This window comes from Sturnira hondurensis, unplaced genomic scaffold (genome assembly GCF_014824575.4).
Source record: "Sturnira hondurensis isolate 20B ecotype Veracruz unplaced genomic scaffold, ASM1482457v3 Scaffold0007578, whole genome shotgun sequence".
Classification (NCBI taxonomy): Eukaryota; Metazoa; Chordata; class Mammalia; order Chiroptera; family Phyllostomidae; genus Sturnira; species Sturnira hondurensis.
This window is the reverse complement of record NW_028080209.1, coordinates 3,077,990-3,091,285: the sequence shown is the minus strand read 5'-3', so window position 1 is coordinate 3,091,285 and position 13,296 is coordinate 3,077,990. Positions and strand designations below refer to the sequence as shown.

General features: G+C 55.1%; 1 protein-coding gene across 8 annotated transcripts; it reads left to right on the top strand.

The window, feature by feature from the left end:
* Positions 1-1,447: 1,447 nt before the first annotated feature.
* Positions 1,448-12,880, top strand: TULP1 (TUB like protein 1). 8 transcript variants are annotated; one of them, XM_037052847.1, is made up of 16 exons: positions 1,448-1,554; positions 1,667-1,718; positions 2,086-2,209; positions 2,456-2,602; positions 3,208-3,360; positions 3,839-3,937; positions 4,012-4,128; positions 4,451-4,569; positions 6,815-6,820; positions 6,924-7,094; positions 7,272-7,384; positions 8,158-8,272; positions 8,347-8,445; positions 10,798-10,969; positions 11,411-11,474; positions 12,464-12,525. In XM_037052847.1, exons 1-15 carry the CDS (start codon positions 1,508-1,510, stop codon positions 11,446-11,448), a joined length of 1,572 nt encoding a protein of 523 aa, XP_036908742.1. In that variant the 5' UTR covers positions 1,448-1,507; the 3' UTR covers positions 11,449-11,474; positions 12,464-12,525. The 8 variants fall into 8 exon arrangements, with proteins under 8 accessions (XP_036908742.1, XP_036908740.1, XP_036908741.1 ...); XM_037052845.1 differs by lacking the exon at positions 11,411-11,474 and having other exon boundaries at positions 2,086-2,173; positions 12,464-12,880; XM_037052846.1 differs by lacking the exon at positions 11,411-11,474 and having other exon boundaries at positions 3,247-3,360; positions 12,464-12,880.
* Positions 12,881-13,296: the final 416 nt, after the last annotated feature.

Here is a 13,296-nt window from a genome sequence, read left to right as displayed (position 1 = left end):
ATGAAGAAAGACAAAAAGCCTTTCTCTATTCAACCCCCTTCTCCAAACCTGCGACTGTAAAATGTGCCCATTTTAGCAGAGCTTTTCCACAAAGCTCTGACAGCAGACAGGCTGGATTCGGGCCCCGGCTCAGCGACATCAGGATCTGGCTGACCCTGAACAAGTCAGTTCCCCTCCCTGAGCCTCAGTTTCTCCACCTGGAAAATGGAGGTGATCTCTATCCTCTCACTGAATGGACTCATGCGCAAAACAAATGAAATACAGATGCACCCATTAATTCCCTCGCTCAAAAAATGAACCCCAACGTGAGTCAAGTTGTGCTGGCAATGCCGGGGAAACGGATTAAGTGGCAGCACCGGACATCAACGCATGCAGTTTCCACTTGGCATCTCATTTAGTCACACAAGGCTTATCAAACCCACCTTATGAATGACAAACGAGGGCTCAGAGAGGCTGAGTCACTCGGGGACGTCCAGCTCTGCCGTGGCAGAGGGCTTGGGCTCTGCCTTGAGCCCAGGGCTTGGGCTCCGGGTGACCGTGCCGGAGATGACAGGCCTTTGGGTACGTCTGGCTATTCCCAATGTCCAAGACTTTCATCTACCTGTTCCCTCTCTGTGCAGCCCTCCCCGATTTTTCTTGCCTGTGGAACTCCTACTCATCTTCCAAGCGTCAGGTCAGGCTGCAGACGCCCTCTGGGCAGCCCCTGGGCTTCCTCAGCGCAGCACCAAGCCTCTCTCATGACATTAGCCACACAGCAATGTGTCTGCAGTCTCCGAATGTTTAAAAAAGCATGTCCCCTATTGGTAAAAAATATTTAAATGTACACCCATCACATAGGCATATTTCCTTATAAAGTATATACACCCACTTCTGTCAATCCATATGTATTAAGTATTAGTAAATTCTAGATTTGTTTAAAGATTTTTATTTATTTATTTTTAGAGAAAGGGGAAGGGAAAGAGAAAGAGAGGGAGAGAAACATCCATGTGTGGTTGCCTCTCACATGCCCCCAGCTGGGGACCTGGCCTGCAGCCCAGGCGTGTGACCTGACGGGCAATTGAACCAACAGCCTTTCAATGGAACCAGCAACCTTTCCGTTCCCAGGCAGGGACTCAATCCCCTGGGCCACACCAGCCAGGGCTAGATCTTATTTTTATGAAAAATAAAGATATAGGATCTGATCTAATATTTTCTTTCCACACCCCTTTGAAATCGACACATTACAAGTGGATAACTAACTCAAAGCTGACAGGGAGACTGGTTCCGTGATGCCACCCTCCAGCTGCTGGGGGTCTGAGAAGAAATTGGGGTCGCAGCCTCTTCCCTAGCAGCTTGGGTCCCGTGGGGCTGGGGTTCACAGGCAGGGGTACACTCACAGCGCTGCCGGCCCCCACCTTCTTGAGCCAGCGGGAGGCGGAGTGAAGTTGAGCCCGGATTAGCTGGGCGGTCGGCCTGGCCCCTAGAGCGCAGGGTGGCCACCGACGGGGTACAGGCAGGCAAACGCACCATGCCGCTGCAGGACGACACCCTCCGGGAGGTGTGGGCCTCGGACAGGTGCGGGAGGTCCCGGGCTGCCCACCTGGACCCCGGGGCACCCACGTGGAGGGGTTGGGAAGGGCAGGAAAAGGGGCCGGAGACGGACTGATTACTCCGCTACTACCCGCAGTGGGCCTGCAGAGGAAGACGGCAGCCCCGAGGTCCGGCAGCGCCCCAAGCAGGTACGTCATCCCCGCTTGGAAAAGAGGTAGAAAGATCCCCCCACTGTAAACCAAGTTGGGCAGGGGACCTGGAGGGGTGCCCTCAGCAGAGTCCAGGGGCGTGCTTCCCTGAAGGGGTTGGTTGGTTGGTTTGTTCGTTTGTTTGAGGAAAGGGGTGTTTGGGGACATGGAGCGTCCGGGGAGAAACTCGGGCCTTGGCGCACGGGTGGCCATGGTGGGTCATCCTTCCTGTCCCAACAAGGTGGCCACAGTTCCCCTCCCGATAATCCGTGGTTATTTCTGGCGACTCAAGGGATTAGAGGGTGACAGGCAGCCCTCCCGGCCCCCCTTCCCTTCTTCTTCTTCCTCTTGACCCCGCCCCTCGCAGCGGCCTGCCCGGGGACAGAAGTTGAAGAAGAGGACCGAGGCCCCCGAGCCCCTCTGCCCTGCGGGACCCAAGCCCCGGAGACCTGGAGGCAGGCGGGGGGCTGAGCCCGGGGGCGCCCCCGAGGGTGAGGGACCAGGAGGGAAGGAGCTGAGGGTGGTCCAGGGCGGCGGGACGAGGGGGGCGGGCGGGAAAGCGGAGCAGGCTGCAGAGACGGGTGTGGAGGGATGAATGAAAGCCGACAGCGGTGTCGAAGGTGGAAACGGAGCCCGGAGGAACCCCGCGGGTCAGGAGTGGGAGGGGACCGCCAAGGCCAAGGCCGGGGGCGCTGTGGGAGGAGGGTCCGGAGCGCTGACGCGCGCCTCCGGCTCAGCCGCTCAGAGGGGGAGGCCGCGCAAGGAGCCCGCGGAGGCCGGGGCGCCGCAGACCGTCTACACCAAGTTCCTCAGGGACCCCGAGGCCAAGAAGTGCGACCCCCGAGAAACCTTCCTAGTAGCCAGAGCCCCTGGCGCAGAGGACGGTGAGAGAGGGCCCGGGCGGAGTGGAGAGGAGGGAAGGGGCTGGTCCGCGCAGCAGACAGGGAGAAGCAGAAAACGAAAAAACATCCTCCACTTTTCTGACTTTGTCTTTGAGCCAGAAAAACACTTAATTTTCTTGTTCTTTCTCCCTTTTTCGGGGTGGGGGAAAGGAGGCCCATAGTAGTTAAGAGATTTGTATTAAACTATAGCTAGGGGCCGGAGGTAGCCCAGTGGGTCTGGCTCAAGGCCAGAAAGAGATGCGCCGGGAACAGCGCAGGTGCCGCGAACGCAGAGGAGGAGAAACGGGAGGCGCGGGAGGAGGTGAGGGTCCCAGAGAGAGGAAGGACTGGGGAGAAAGGCGTTTTCCCAGAACAAGACTCCCAGACCTCAGCACCCCCAACTCGAGCTCACTCTCCCGACTTGGACACCTCCGAAGATTTGGGGTCACCCCCATTCTTTGCGGGAGCTGCTGGAACTCCTTTCCTCCTGTCCCCGCTCCAGAAGGAAAGCCCTACCCCTGGCGCTCACTCACCTATCCGGAGGGGCTGGGCTCCCCAAGTAACAGGGCCCACTCAACCCCATTATTATGAGGAGTTTCTACCTACAGAGGATGAGGAGGAGGAAGAGGAGGACCATGAAGAGGAAGAGGAGGAGGAGGAGGAAAAGAAAGAGAAAGCCCGTCTGCCTCCCAAGAAGCCCCCCGCAGAGAAGGCTCCGGCAGACCCGAAGGAGAGCAGGGCCAGGGCCCGGGGCCCGGAGGGTGGGTGTCTGCAGCACAGAGCCTCACAGGCAGGCGAGACTAGCCCCGCCCTTCGCCCTTGGGGGCCTGGGGTCTCAACCACGCACAGGAGCTGAAACATCAAGGTGACCCAGTGCCCGGACCTGAAAGTCTCCCCCTCTGGTGGTCCCTTCCCCCATGGTCCTCAGGACATAGACCAACATGTGCCCCCCACACCCCCCACCCCGCCTGGGGTGCTCTGTGAACAAGGGGGGGGGCGGTTGTTTAGTCCTTTTTAAAACTCAGTGTGAGTTATTGTTATAATTTTTATAAAAGTGTCAGTGTGATCACAGTAAAAATCAACAACTCCACACAGTGGTGGCTCCCTGGCCTGGCCCTTGTCCCTCAGGCCCCACAGTGAACCCAGGGTCAGAGGCGAGCACAGCAGATGGCAGACTCGGTGCCCTGCCAGGGCTTTCGCCTCCCTAGGGATGCTCTAACCCACACCCTTCGTTTCCAGTGAACCTGGGAAGCCCCGTCCCCCCACCAAAACCTCTGCGCATGAAGAAGAAGGTGCCAGCAGGGGAAGGGACCAAGACAAGAAAGACCAAGAAGAAAGGTGAGACAGGTCTCTGGAGGAACAGGGGACTCTGGGTGTGGTGGGGGTTGTAACCCCCTCACATACACACACAGGGTCTGAGGAAGCTGACAAGGACCCTTCAGTGAGTTCGGCCAGAGCGCAGAAGATCCCAGCAGCCATGTTTCTCGTTGGGGACGATGGCCGAGCAGGGAGAGCTCTGAAGGAGAAAGGTGGGTGGCAGTGGCCTCTGGAGCCATGACATGGAGAGGCAGTCCTGGGGCAGGGGGCACAGTGTAGGGTAGGAGTGTGGGTTCCAGAGTCAGAAGACTTGGGGCCACCTTGACCATGATTTTAATCGCTGTGCGGCCTCAGGCAGGTGTCTGACTTTCAGAGGGTCAGACAGGAGGGTGGGTGTCTGACTCTGATAATAGTCATGTGGGGCTACTCTCCTTCGTCTGTGGGAAGGGTCCCAGGGGCACATGCTTTGAGAAGCACTTTGCAAACCACGAAGTACTCTGCCAGGGTTAAGAGGCTTGTCCCACTCTGTTCCAGGCACTTCCAAAGGCTCCGAACAGGAGGGGAAGGGGGAAGAGGGCGAAGAGGAAGAGGTGGCCGCTGTGATGACCAAGAACAGCAATCACAAGGGCAAAGCGAAAGGGAAAAGCAAAAAGGTTAGGTCTCAGAGGAGAAGGGGCTGAGGTCCCCTTAGGGACAGTGGCAGGGGTCTGGGCTTGGGGGACTAGAGTATGAAACCTCATGGGCCGGGGCCATGAAGTCTCTTTGGGTTAGAATCTTGGCTCCCCCTCTGGTGACAGGATATGAGGACAAAGGGCACAAGGTTTGTGAGAACAGAAGAGGCAGTTGCAGGGTCACCAGGCTGGGACTGGGCACCCAGGACCCTTATGTCCTCTGGTCTCTAAGCCTTCCCCTCTTCAGCCCCCACATGAAAAGACACACATTTTCTGGACAAGGGATGTGGAGCACCAGGCCAGCACACACATGTGAGCACACCCCAGGGCACACCCACTGACGGACAGCCAACTGTACGAGGCGCTGAAGTATTCCCACCCTATTGCTCCCCAAGAGCTTTCTGCTACCCCACTCAGTGCCTCCCAACCTTCCAGCAACTAAAGGCTCAACACTGGCTGTCAGGGGCTTCTAGCCTCCTCCTCCAGGCCCACAAGGGTCCGTTCTGACTGCGCTTTCTCCACAGGCAGAGCACGTTGCTAAATACATTGAATATTGCCCTTACAAAGCCAGGCACTGACATGCACACACTCAAGTGAGCAGGAGAGAGAGGTCCCCCTGGGGAGAGAATGCAATGACAGTCTTTGAGAAAGAATTTCCCACGCATGGAGAGATAACCGCGAGAGCACGGCTGGGGCCTTTGCCGTGTAGGTTTGTTAGTTTGTTCAGGCATGGTCAGGTCTCGGGGGTTGATTCACGTTAGTCAAGGTCGCCAGATACCAACATGTAAATTGAAAGGCAGTTTATTCCGTCCCAGGAGGAACAGAGTGGGAGGCAGTGCAGCCTTCGGTACGACAGGCCCTTGAAATCCACAGCTGCAGAAATGTTTGAATGTGCTCTGGCTTTCCCCAGATTACATTCCAAACATACCCTTGTATTTCACAAGCTTCTTCTGGGGCGACCTACAGTGGAGAAGAGATGTCCACTTGCCCACAGCCTAAGGGCCCACTGCCCGGTACCAGCCTCACCTCACACACAGCACAAACCTGCCCTCAGCAGACGTGCCCGCCCGCCGCACGTCAGAGCTGGGGGAAGCTAGAGCTGGAATTCCCACTCCCCGTCCCATGAGGGCTAGAACGTGAGGACAAAGGCCACCGTGTTTGTGAGAACAGAAGGGACAGTGTGGGTCACCAGGCCTGGCCGTTGGAGAACCTAATGCAACCAAATTGTTATTAGCCTCTCCCTGAGCAAAATGTGCTTATTGACTCATTCATTATATTAACTGTGTGTTGCTACACAACAAATCACCCAAAAATTTAGTGTCTTAAAACAACAGACATTTATTTTCTTAATTTCTCTGAGTCAGAAATCTGGGAGGAGCTTAGCAGGGTGGTCCTGTGTCAGGGTCTTAGGAGACTGCAGAAGCCACAGTACCTTTCACGCCTTAACCTTAGCTTTAGAAGTGACCACCCCATGATTTCTGCCATATCGACTGGTCACAAAGTCCGACCCTGAAACAGTGTGGGAGGGGACAATACCAGGGGGTGGGGACAACTGGGAGCCACCCCAGAAGTTGGCTACTACATTGAGTACTAGGTGCTCATAATAACAGCGGCAGCGAATACTCCACCGCACTGTGTGCTCAGAGCACAGCCTTCAGCACCCCTCGCCCAGAGACCGTGCGTGCACGTGAAGGAAGCTGCTTCTAAAGGCTCTGGATCTAACAGGGACCTGGGCAGCATTAAATGCCAGCTCCACCCCTTACTAACTCTGTGAATGTGGGCAAGTTCCTTAGCCTCTCTGAACCTCAGCTTCCTCATCTGTAAAATGGGACAGTTAATTACCTCAGTGGATGTTGATAAGATGATTAAATGAAGCAATATTTGAAAAGTGCTTAGAGCTACACCTGGCGTATTTATTGGTAGACCACATATAAGTGTTTGTTACCTGTATAAATTAAGTAAGGTCTGTCCCAGGGATTTACCCCCTGCCTATCTACTCCTTAGATGGAAAAACTAAGTCAGGGCACTCAACAACCCTGACAAATAGTAGTGGAACTAGGATTTGAACCCAGGCTCTCTGGCTCCAGAGCCTGGGCTCTTGGCTACAAGCTAAATGAAACGTTAACTCAGTTTGAGCCTCCCAGAACCCCTAACATAGCCTGCTGAGCTGCTGGCGAAGATGAGGGGCCGCCACACTAGTTGGCCTCTTTGTTCTATCCCCGCACAGAAAGTGGTGAGTTGTCCTGCCTGTCCTGCCTGGGTCCCAGCACTGGGGATATGCTGAGGGCAGGGAAGCTAGTGCCCTGGGGCTGATGTGCCCTCTGCCCCCAACCCAGAAGGAGGAGAGGGCCCCGTCCCCACCTGTGGAAGTGGGCGAACCCCGGGAGTTCGTGCTTCAGCCTGCCCCCCAGGGCCGGACAGTGCGCTGCCGGCTGACCCGGGACAAAAAGGGTATGGATAGGGGCCTGTATCCCTCCTACTTTCTGCACCTGGACACGGACAAAAAGGTGGGTAAGAGAGAGGGAGGGGGAGGGACAGTGGAGGTACCAGACCCGGGCCAAGGGGGGATCTGGGACCAAGATGTGGGGAGGGGCTACAAGGCAAACAGGCTTTCTCTTCCCTTCACCCACCTCCTTTGCCACCCCATCTTCTTCTCCTCTCACTTGTCTCTGCATCCCCCCAAGGTGTTCCTCTTGGCTGGCAGGAAACGGAAACGGAGCAAGACAGCCAATTACCTCATCTCCAGCGACCCTACCAACCTGTCCCGGGGAGGAGAGAATTTTGTCGGGAAGCTGAGGTGGGGCCGGGGGACTCAGAGCAGCAAGAGCTCCATGGCCAGTCTGTCTGTCCCCTGTGCCTGCAAAGCGCCCACCACGTCGGACAGCCTGGCCCAGGGCTCCTCACACTTTGTACAGATCACTTGGGGATCTTGCTAAAATGGCTCAGTGGGTCTGGGGTGGAGCAGGGCTGAGGAGGAAGATTCTGTATTTCTAGCAATCATCCAGGGGATGCCCACACCCCTCGTTGGGCATAAGTTCCGCGAGGGCAGGACCTGTCTTGCTCATGGGGAATCCCTAGCACCTGGCACACAGCAGCTACTTGGTAAAACTTTACCAAGTGATCGGATGCGCAAGGGTTCGGCAGCTACTCTGTGCACTGTCTCCCCATCTAATCCTCACCACAAATCCGAGAGGTGGGGGCTGGACCCTTGAGTCGAGCGTGATTCTAAGTAGCTTGCAAATATTAACCAATTTATTCCTCTTACCGACCAAACGAGATAAATACTATCCATATATCCATTTTGCAGATGAGGAAATTGAAGTTAAGGAACTTGCCAAAGGCCACACAGCTAGTGAGAGGTGCAGCTGAAATTTGCACACTACTCAGTCTCTAAATCCGTTTTTATAAAAGACCCCATGGGGGTAGCCTGGGGCAGGGGACAAGAATTGCTCTATCCTAAGACACCTTCACCCTCAGCCATAAGGAACTCTCAAAACTACTTGGCTGGGAGGGTCTTGGCGTAGGGGCGTGGAATCCCTTAGCCCCGCCCCAGCCCCGCCCTTCTTGCAGATCCAACCTCCTGGGGAACCGCTTTACTGCCTTTGACAACGGGCAGAACCCGCACCGTGGAGGAGGCGGCGCTGATGTGGGGAGCCTTCGGCAGGAGCTGGCGGCTGTGATCTATGTGAGACTCCAGCTCTCCCCCGGGGCAGGCCCCGCCCCTTGCAGGACCTGGCCTAATGAGCGTCTCCCTCCCAGGAAACCAACGTGCTGGGCTTCCGAGGACCCAGGCGAATGACAGTCATCATTCCGGGCATGAATGCGGACAACGAGAGGGTCCCCATCAGGCCCCGAAATGTGAGCCCCGCACCTCCCTGACCCCTCTCCCTGAGGGTCCTACCCCCTACGTGGCTCACTGCTCTGGGGGGCTGGGGCTGCAGTGGGGGAGTCAGCTTGCCCAACACCCAGCCTCCGGAGCCCACTCCACGCTCCAGGGCAAATTCATCCTGGCAATTTGTGGAATGAATTCAAAGTTTTTGAACTGAATTCACTGAAACAAGCACAATGGTTGCTTTTTTTAAGTTTACACCCAATCATCCATTTATATATTCATTTGACACACACATACTGAGAGCCAAGTATTATCCTAGGCACCTGGAAGACCTCAGCAGACAAAAGAAAGATCTGCTCTCATGAAGCTGGCATTCGAGGGGAGCAAGACAGCAGTAATAACTGTGAGAAATACCATACTTTTAGGACTGTAAGACACACCTAGGTTTTAGAGGAAAATAGGGAAAAAATTTTGAAGCAAAAAATGTGGTAAAATATTTAATAACCTGTGACCCTGCTCCACCACCGCCCCCCCCACAGTGGGCCACGTCAGCTACATTCAGACTGTAAGACACACACCCTTTTTCCTCTCAAATTCGGGGGGTCTTATAGTCCAAAAAATACAGTACGTAAACTACGTAGTATGTTAGAAAATGATAAGTGCTTTGGGGGGAAAAGAAAAGGTTGAACAGGGTTAGAGAAATGAGAGGTGTGTGTTTATAGGTTTCAATATTAAATACAGTGATCAGAGTGGGCCTCATTGACAAGGCGAAATTTGAGCAACGTCTTGAAGGAGGTGAGGGAGCAAATGTGCAGATACCCGGAGAAAGATCATCCAGGCAGAGGGAAGAGCCAGTACAAAGGCCCTGAGGCAGGGCGGCGCCTGATGGGTTTGAGGAACAGCAAGCAGGTGGCCAATGTGGCTGGAGGGAGAGGAGGTAATAGGTGAGAGTGAGGGGCAGATAGGGCCTGTGTAACTGGTTTTTACTCTGAGAGAAACAGGAAGCCAGAGCAGGGTTTTGAGCAAAGGAGTGAGATGGCTTGACTTATATTTTAAAAGCAAAGGTTGTGCGTGGGTGTGGGTGCGTGTGTGGGTGTGGGTGTAGGGTAGATGGACAGGCGTTTTACAGAAAGGTGGCCCCCTGCAGAGTCAGTCCCTCACTGGGCTTCTTAGCAATGCAGGTCCTTTGCTAAGGGATTTCAGAGACAGGAGGGTTGGCAGGCCCCATGCTCACAGTAAGGTCACTGTACTCATTTTCAATGAAAAAATGATATCCCCATCATCCAATCACAAATTCTTCCCTGCTGGAAAGTCACATGGTAATCAGGCCCAGCCGACCCATGGGGCACCAGCCATGGGAGGTTCTGGTCTAGAGGATCCTGTGGGTCCCACACTTGCCCCTCCCATGCCTGGAATAAACACACACATCCTCCAGAGGAAGTGTCTTCTGTGCATTTGGTCTCTGAAAAACTACCCAGTGCCGCTCTGGGTCTCTCTTCTTCATCTCAGTTCATTCATCCTACAACTACTCGTTAAAACCAGGCACTGGAGATCCAAAGTCAACACAACAGTTAACATCAAAACAACATCTAATATTTATTGAGCATTTGCTCTGTTCTGGGGGAACTGATCTAAATAATACTCCGTGTACTGCTAATATATCTAATCCTCAATACTGAGGGGAACTGAGGCACGGAGGCGTTACTCAAACACCATGCCTGCCCTTGGAGTATCTAACTCTGTCCACTACAGCGCAGCAGGGGGAGTAAGAGCAAGGCATTGTTGGAAGCTCAAAGGTAACACATCTAAATAGGACACAGGATAGGGAAGCCTTCTTGGAGGACATGACCTTAGAGGGTGGACTCCCTCTAAGCCATGAACATGACCGGTGGCAAGGAAACTCAGGAAAGAAATAACTCAGAGCACCTCATACAGACATCACTCCTTCCTTCCAGAAACTCTCTTCCAGGACATTTTGTTTTAATTGCTGTTTACCTGTTCATCTCCCCAAGCTCAACTGTGACCTCCTTGTAGGTTCTAGAATGTCTGGTTCATCATTGTAATCAGGTGCCAGCACGTGGCCATTCTGAAGAACCCTTGGGTACCAATGGCACAGAACACCTACTTTGTACCAGGTGCTACTTGCCCTTTTCCAGCCTCCACTTTGGCACCCACAGCAAGCCCCGCTCTCACAGATGCACGCCCTGCCTGCAAGGACACCAGAGTCCAAGCATGCTCTCAAGGACACCCGGAGTGGAGGTTGACATCCAGGCTGTGCAAAAGCATGCATAGGTCCCCAGGCCCGTCCTCCTGTCCTTCCTGAGATGTCTCCTCCACCCCTAACTGGCCTCTCCCCAATTCTTCCCCTGGCATCCCAGGCCAGCGATGGGCTGCTGGTGCGCTGGCAGAACAAAACACTGGAGAGCATCATCGAACTGCACAACAAACCACCTGTCTGGAACGAAGACAGTGGCTCCTACACCCTCAACTTCCAAGGCAGAGTCACGCAGGCCTCAGTCAAGAACTTCCAGATTGTCCACGCCGATGACCGTGAGTACCTGAGGGCCTGGACCAGGCTGTTCCCCACCACCTTCAGGGCCCTGACTCTCACTCAGGCTTTTCCCCACCATCTTTCTCTCTCCCTGGAGCCAGAACATCCAGGAAGGTTGCTCTCTCCTCCAGGGGCATTGACGCTGTGCTCTCAGGAGCCTCAGGTATTCCAAGTAGATGTCTTAGGGCTTTTTTATTCCAGGCCCTCGCTCTAGCAGAATCCTGGGGTAGAAACTGGGATACTCTGGGTAAAACTGTGTTGACGGGAGAGCTAAGCTGCTGGAGCGTGAAAGCCACTGATAGCCCGACCCCTTTGTGGTCAAAGAGGGTGCTGAGGCTCAAAGAAGGCAGCCCATACCCAGTGTTTCAGCTCCTCTGCTCTCTGCACTGGCCCTCAAAGTTTACTTCACGAACACTTACACAGTGCTTTCTACGTGCCAGGCGCTGTTCTCAGGGCTTCACAGATACTGAATCATTAAATCTTTTCAACAGTCCTGTGAAAAAGGTACTATAATTATCCCTATTTGGTGGATGAGAAAACTGAAGAACAGAGAGGATAAGTGACTTGCCCAAGATCATACAGCTAGTGAAAGGGAAAGCTGGAATTAGAACCCAGGTGGTCTAGCTCCAGCGCCCAGTTTCTAACCCCTTTAGACTTTTAGGAGTAGGGAATATTAATCAAGCATTTCTGAGTGCCTACTCTATTGTCGTCTCTCAAATGAGGTGAAAGGGCTGCCCTTGAAGAGTTAGGAAAACAAGCTGTACCCTAACATCCTTAAGTTAGAAAGGTCCTGTTACAAGCTCAGGGAGAGGTCCACACTAGCGTAAGGAAGCTTGGGAATGAAATGGAAAGCTTTCTCCCAAGGGTCTACTGGTCCCCAGGGCTGGCTAATACTGAAAGACTCCCCAGCCTCCACTCCATCCTGGGGGTACCCCCAGTGTCACCTGTCCATGGGCCTTGGATAATTGCTCTCTAGATCACATTTCTGATGCAACCTAGTCTGGCGAAGTTGGAGGTATTTTTAGCAACTTCCTGTCCCTATGGGGGGGGGGCGTTAAGTGGGACCACTGGATAAGGAAGGGAACCAGGGGGCTAGCCAAGGAATTGAGCCTGGTGGTCTAAGATAGGGCTTGGGGTGGGTTTCGAGGGAGGAGGAAGAAGAAACCGGGTCAAAAGACATCAGGAAAGTTGGCGAGGGAGGAATCTTGCTTGGGGAAGTTTGACAGGCTCCTGTACTTAAGTGGCAGTTGCACTCAATAGCCCTGGGCTGCTGAAGATAAGGCAAGGTCCTGTCCTCGGGGGCTTACCGTCCCCGGCGGTAAAGCTGCAGGTGGGGCAGGTAGGGTGAGATACGGAAAGGGGAGTGGGTGAAGGGTGAATAACTGAGAAGGTGGTGGAGTATTGGGGCCCCTATGTTGAGGGGATGGGCACTGATTGACAGGATGGGGATCCAGGAGGTCTCAGGAAGCTCCCACCCTTATGTTCGTCCGCAGCTGACTATATAGTGCTGCAGTTCGGCCGCGTGGCAGAAGACGCCTTCACCCTAGACTACCGGTACCCGCTGTGCGCCCTGCAGGCCTTCGCCATCGCCCTCTCTAGCTTCGACGGGAAGCTAGCCTGCGAGTGACTCCAGCAGCCCTCGGCGGCCCCTGAGCCCGCCAGGGCCGGGGAAAGTATTTCCTCGGTGGAGGTTTGCAGTATCCCTTCACCAAAGTCCCCACTGAAGGCTCCTCCTTCATCGGGGGACCCCTTAATGTCTCCAGGTGACCTCCACCACTTCCAAGTCTAACACAGACCCACCGAGGGGCGGAGCTTAGACGGCAGGTCAAACGCAGATGAAGAACATCTGGAGCTGTGCCGCACATCTGGTCACAGAGCTAGCCTGTGCCGCTTCACACACACACACACACATACACACACACACGCGCGCGCGCGCACACACCATCCCCCGCCCCAGTCACTTCCTGTCCAGAATCAGTAGTCAGTGTTGTTTTAACCCGATTCGGGGCCGTTCCAAGGAGCTGGGAGGCTCGGAGGAGAGGAGCGGGTGGTGGAGAACGAGGGCCGGGCACGCACATCCCCAATAAAGCTGCGTCCCAGGCCAAGCGGAGCAGTGGTTCTTCAGCGCGTGCGAAGGACGGGGCGGCGGAAGGGGTCGGGAGGGCGGGCAGGAGGCTGTCCTCGCCCGCTCCCGCCCTGGCCCCGGGCGTTCGCGCGTTCCCTCCCCCGCGCCCGTAGCCTGTCCTAGCGAAACTCGGCGAGCTCGCCGCGTCCGCGCGCCCCCCGCGGGGCCCCGGGGGAGCCGGGCCGCCAGAGAGGGCCCCGG

Excerpts from the sequence above, each read along its gene's own strand:
- TULP1 (XM_037052841.1), top strand. The coding sequence starts at position 1,508 with ATGCCGCTGCAGGACGACACCCTCCGGGAGGTGTGGGCCTCGGACAG. Across the intron at positions 4,129-4,450 it reads GAGAGCTCTGAAGGAGAAAG|GCACTTCCAAAGGCTCCGAA; the intron begins GTGGGTGGCAGT and ends ACTCTGTTCCAG. Across the intron at positions 8,446-10,797 it reads TCCCCATCAGGCCCCGAAAT|GCCAGCGATGGGCTGCTGGT; the intron begins GTGAGCCCCGCA and ends CTGGCATCCCAG.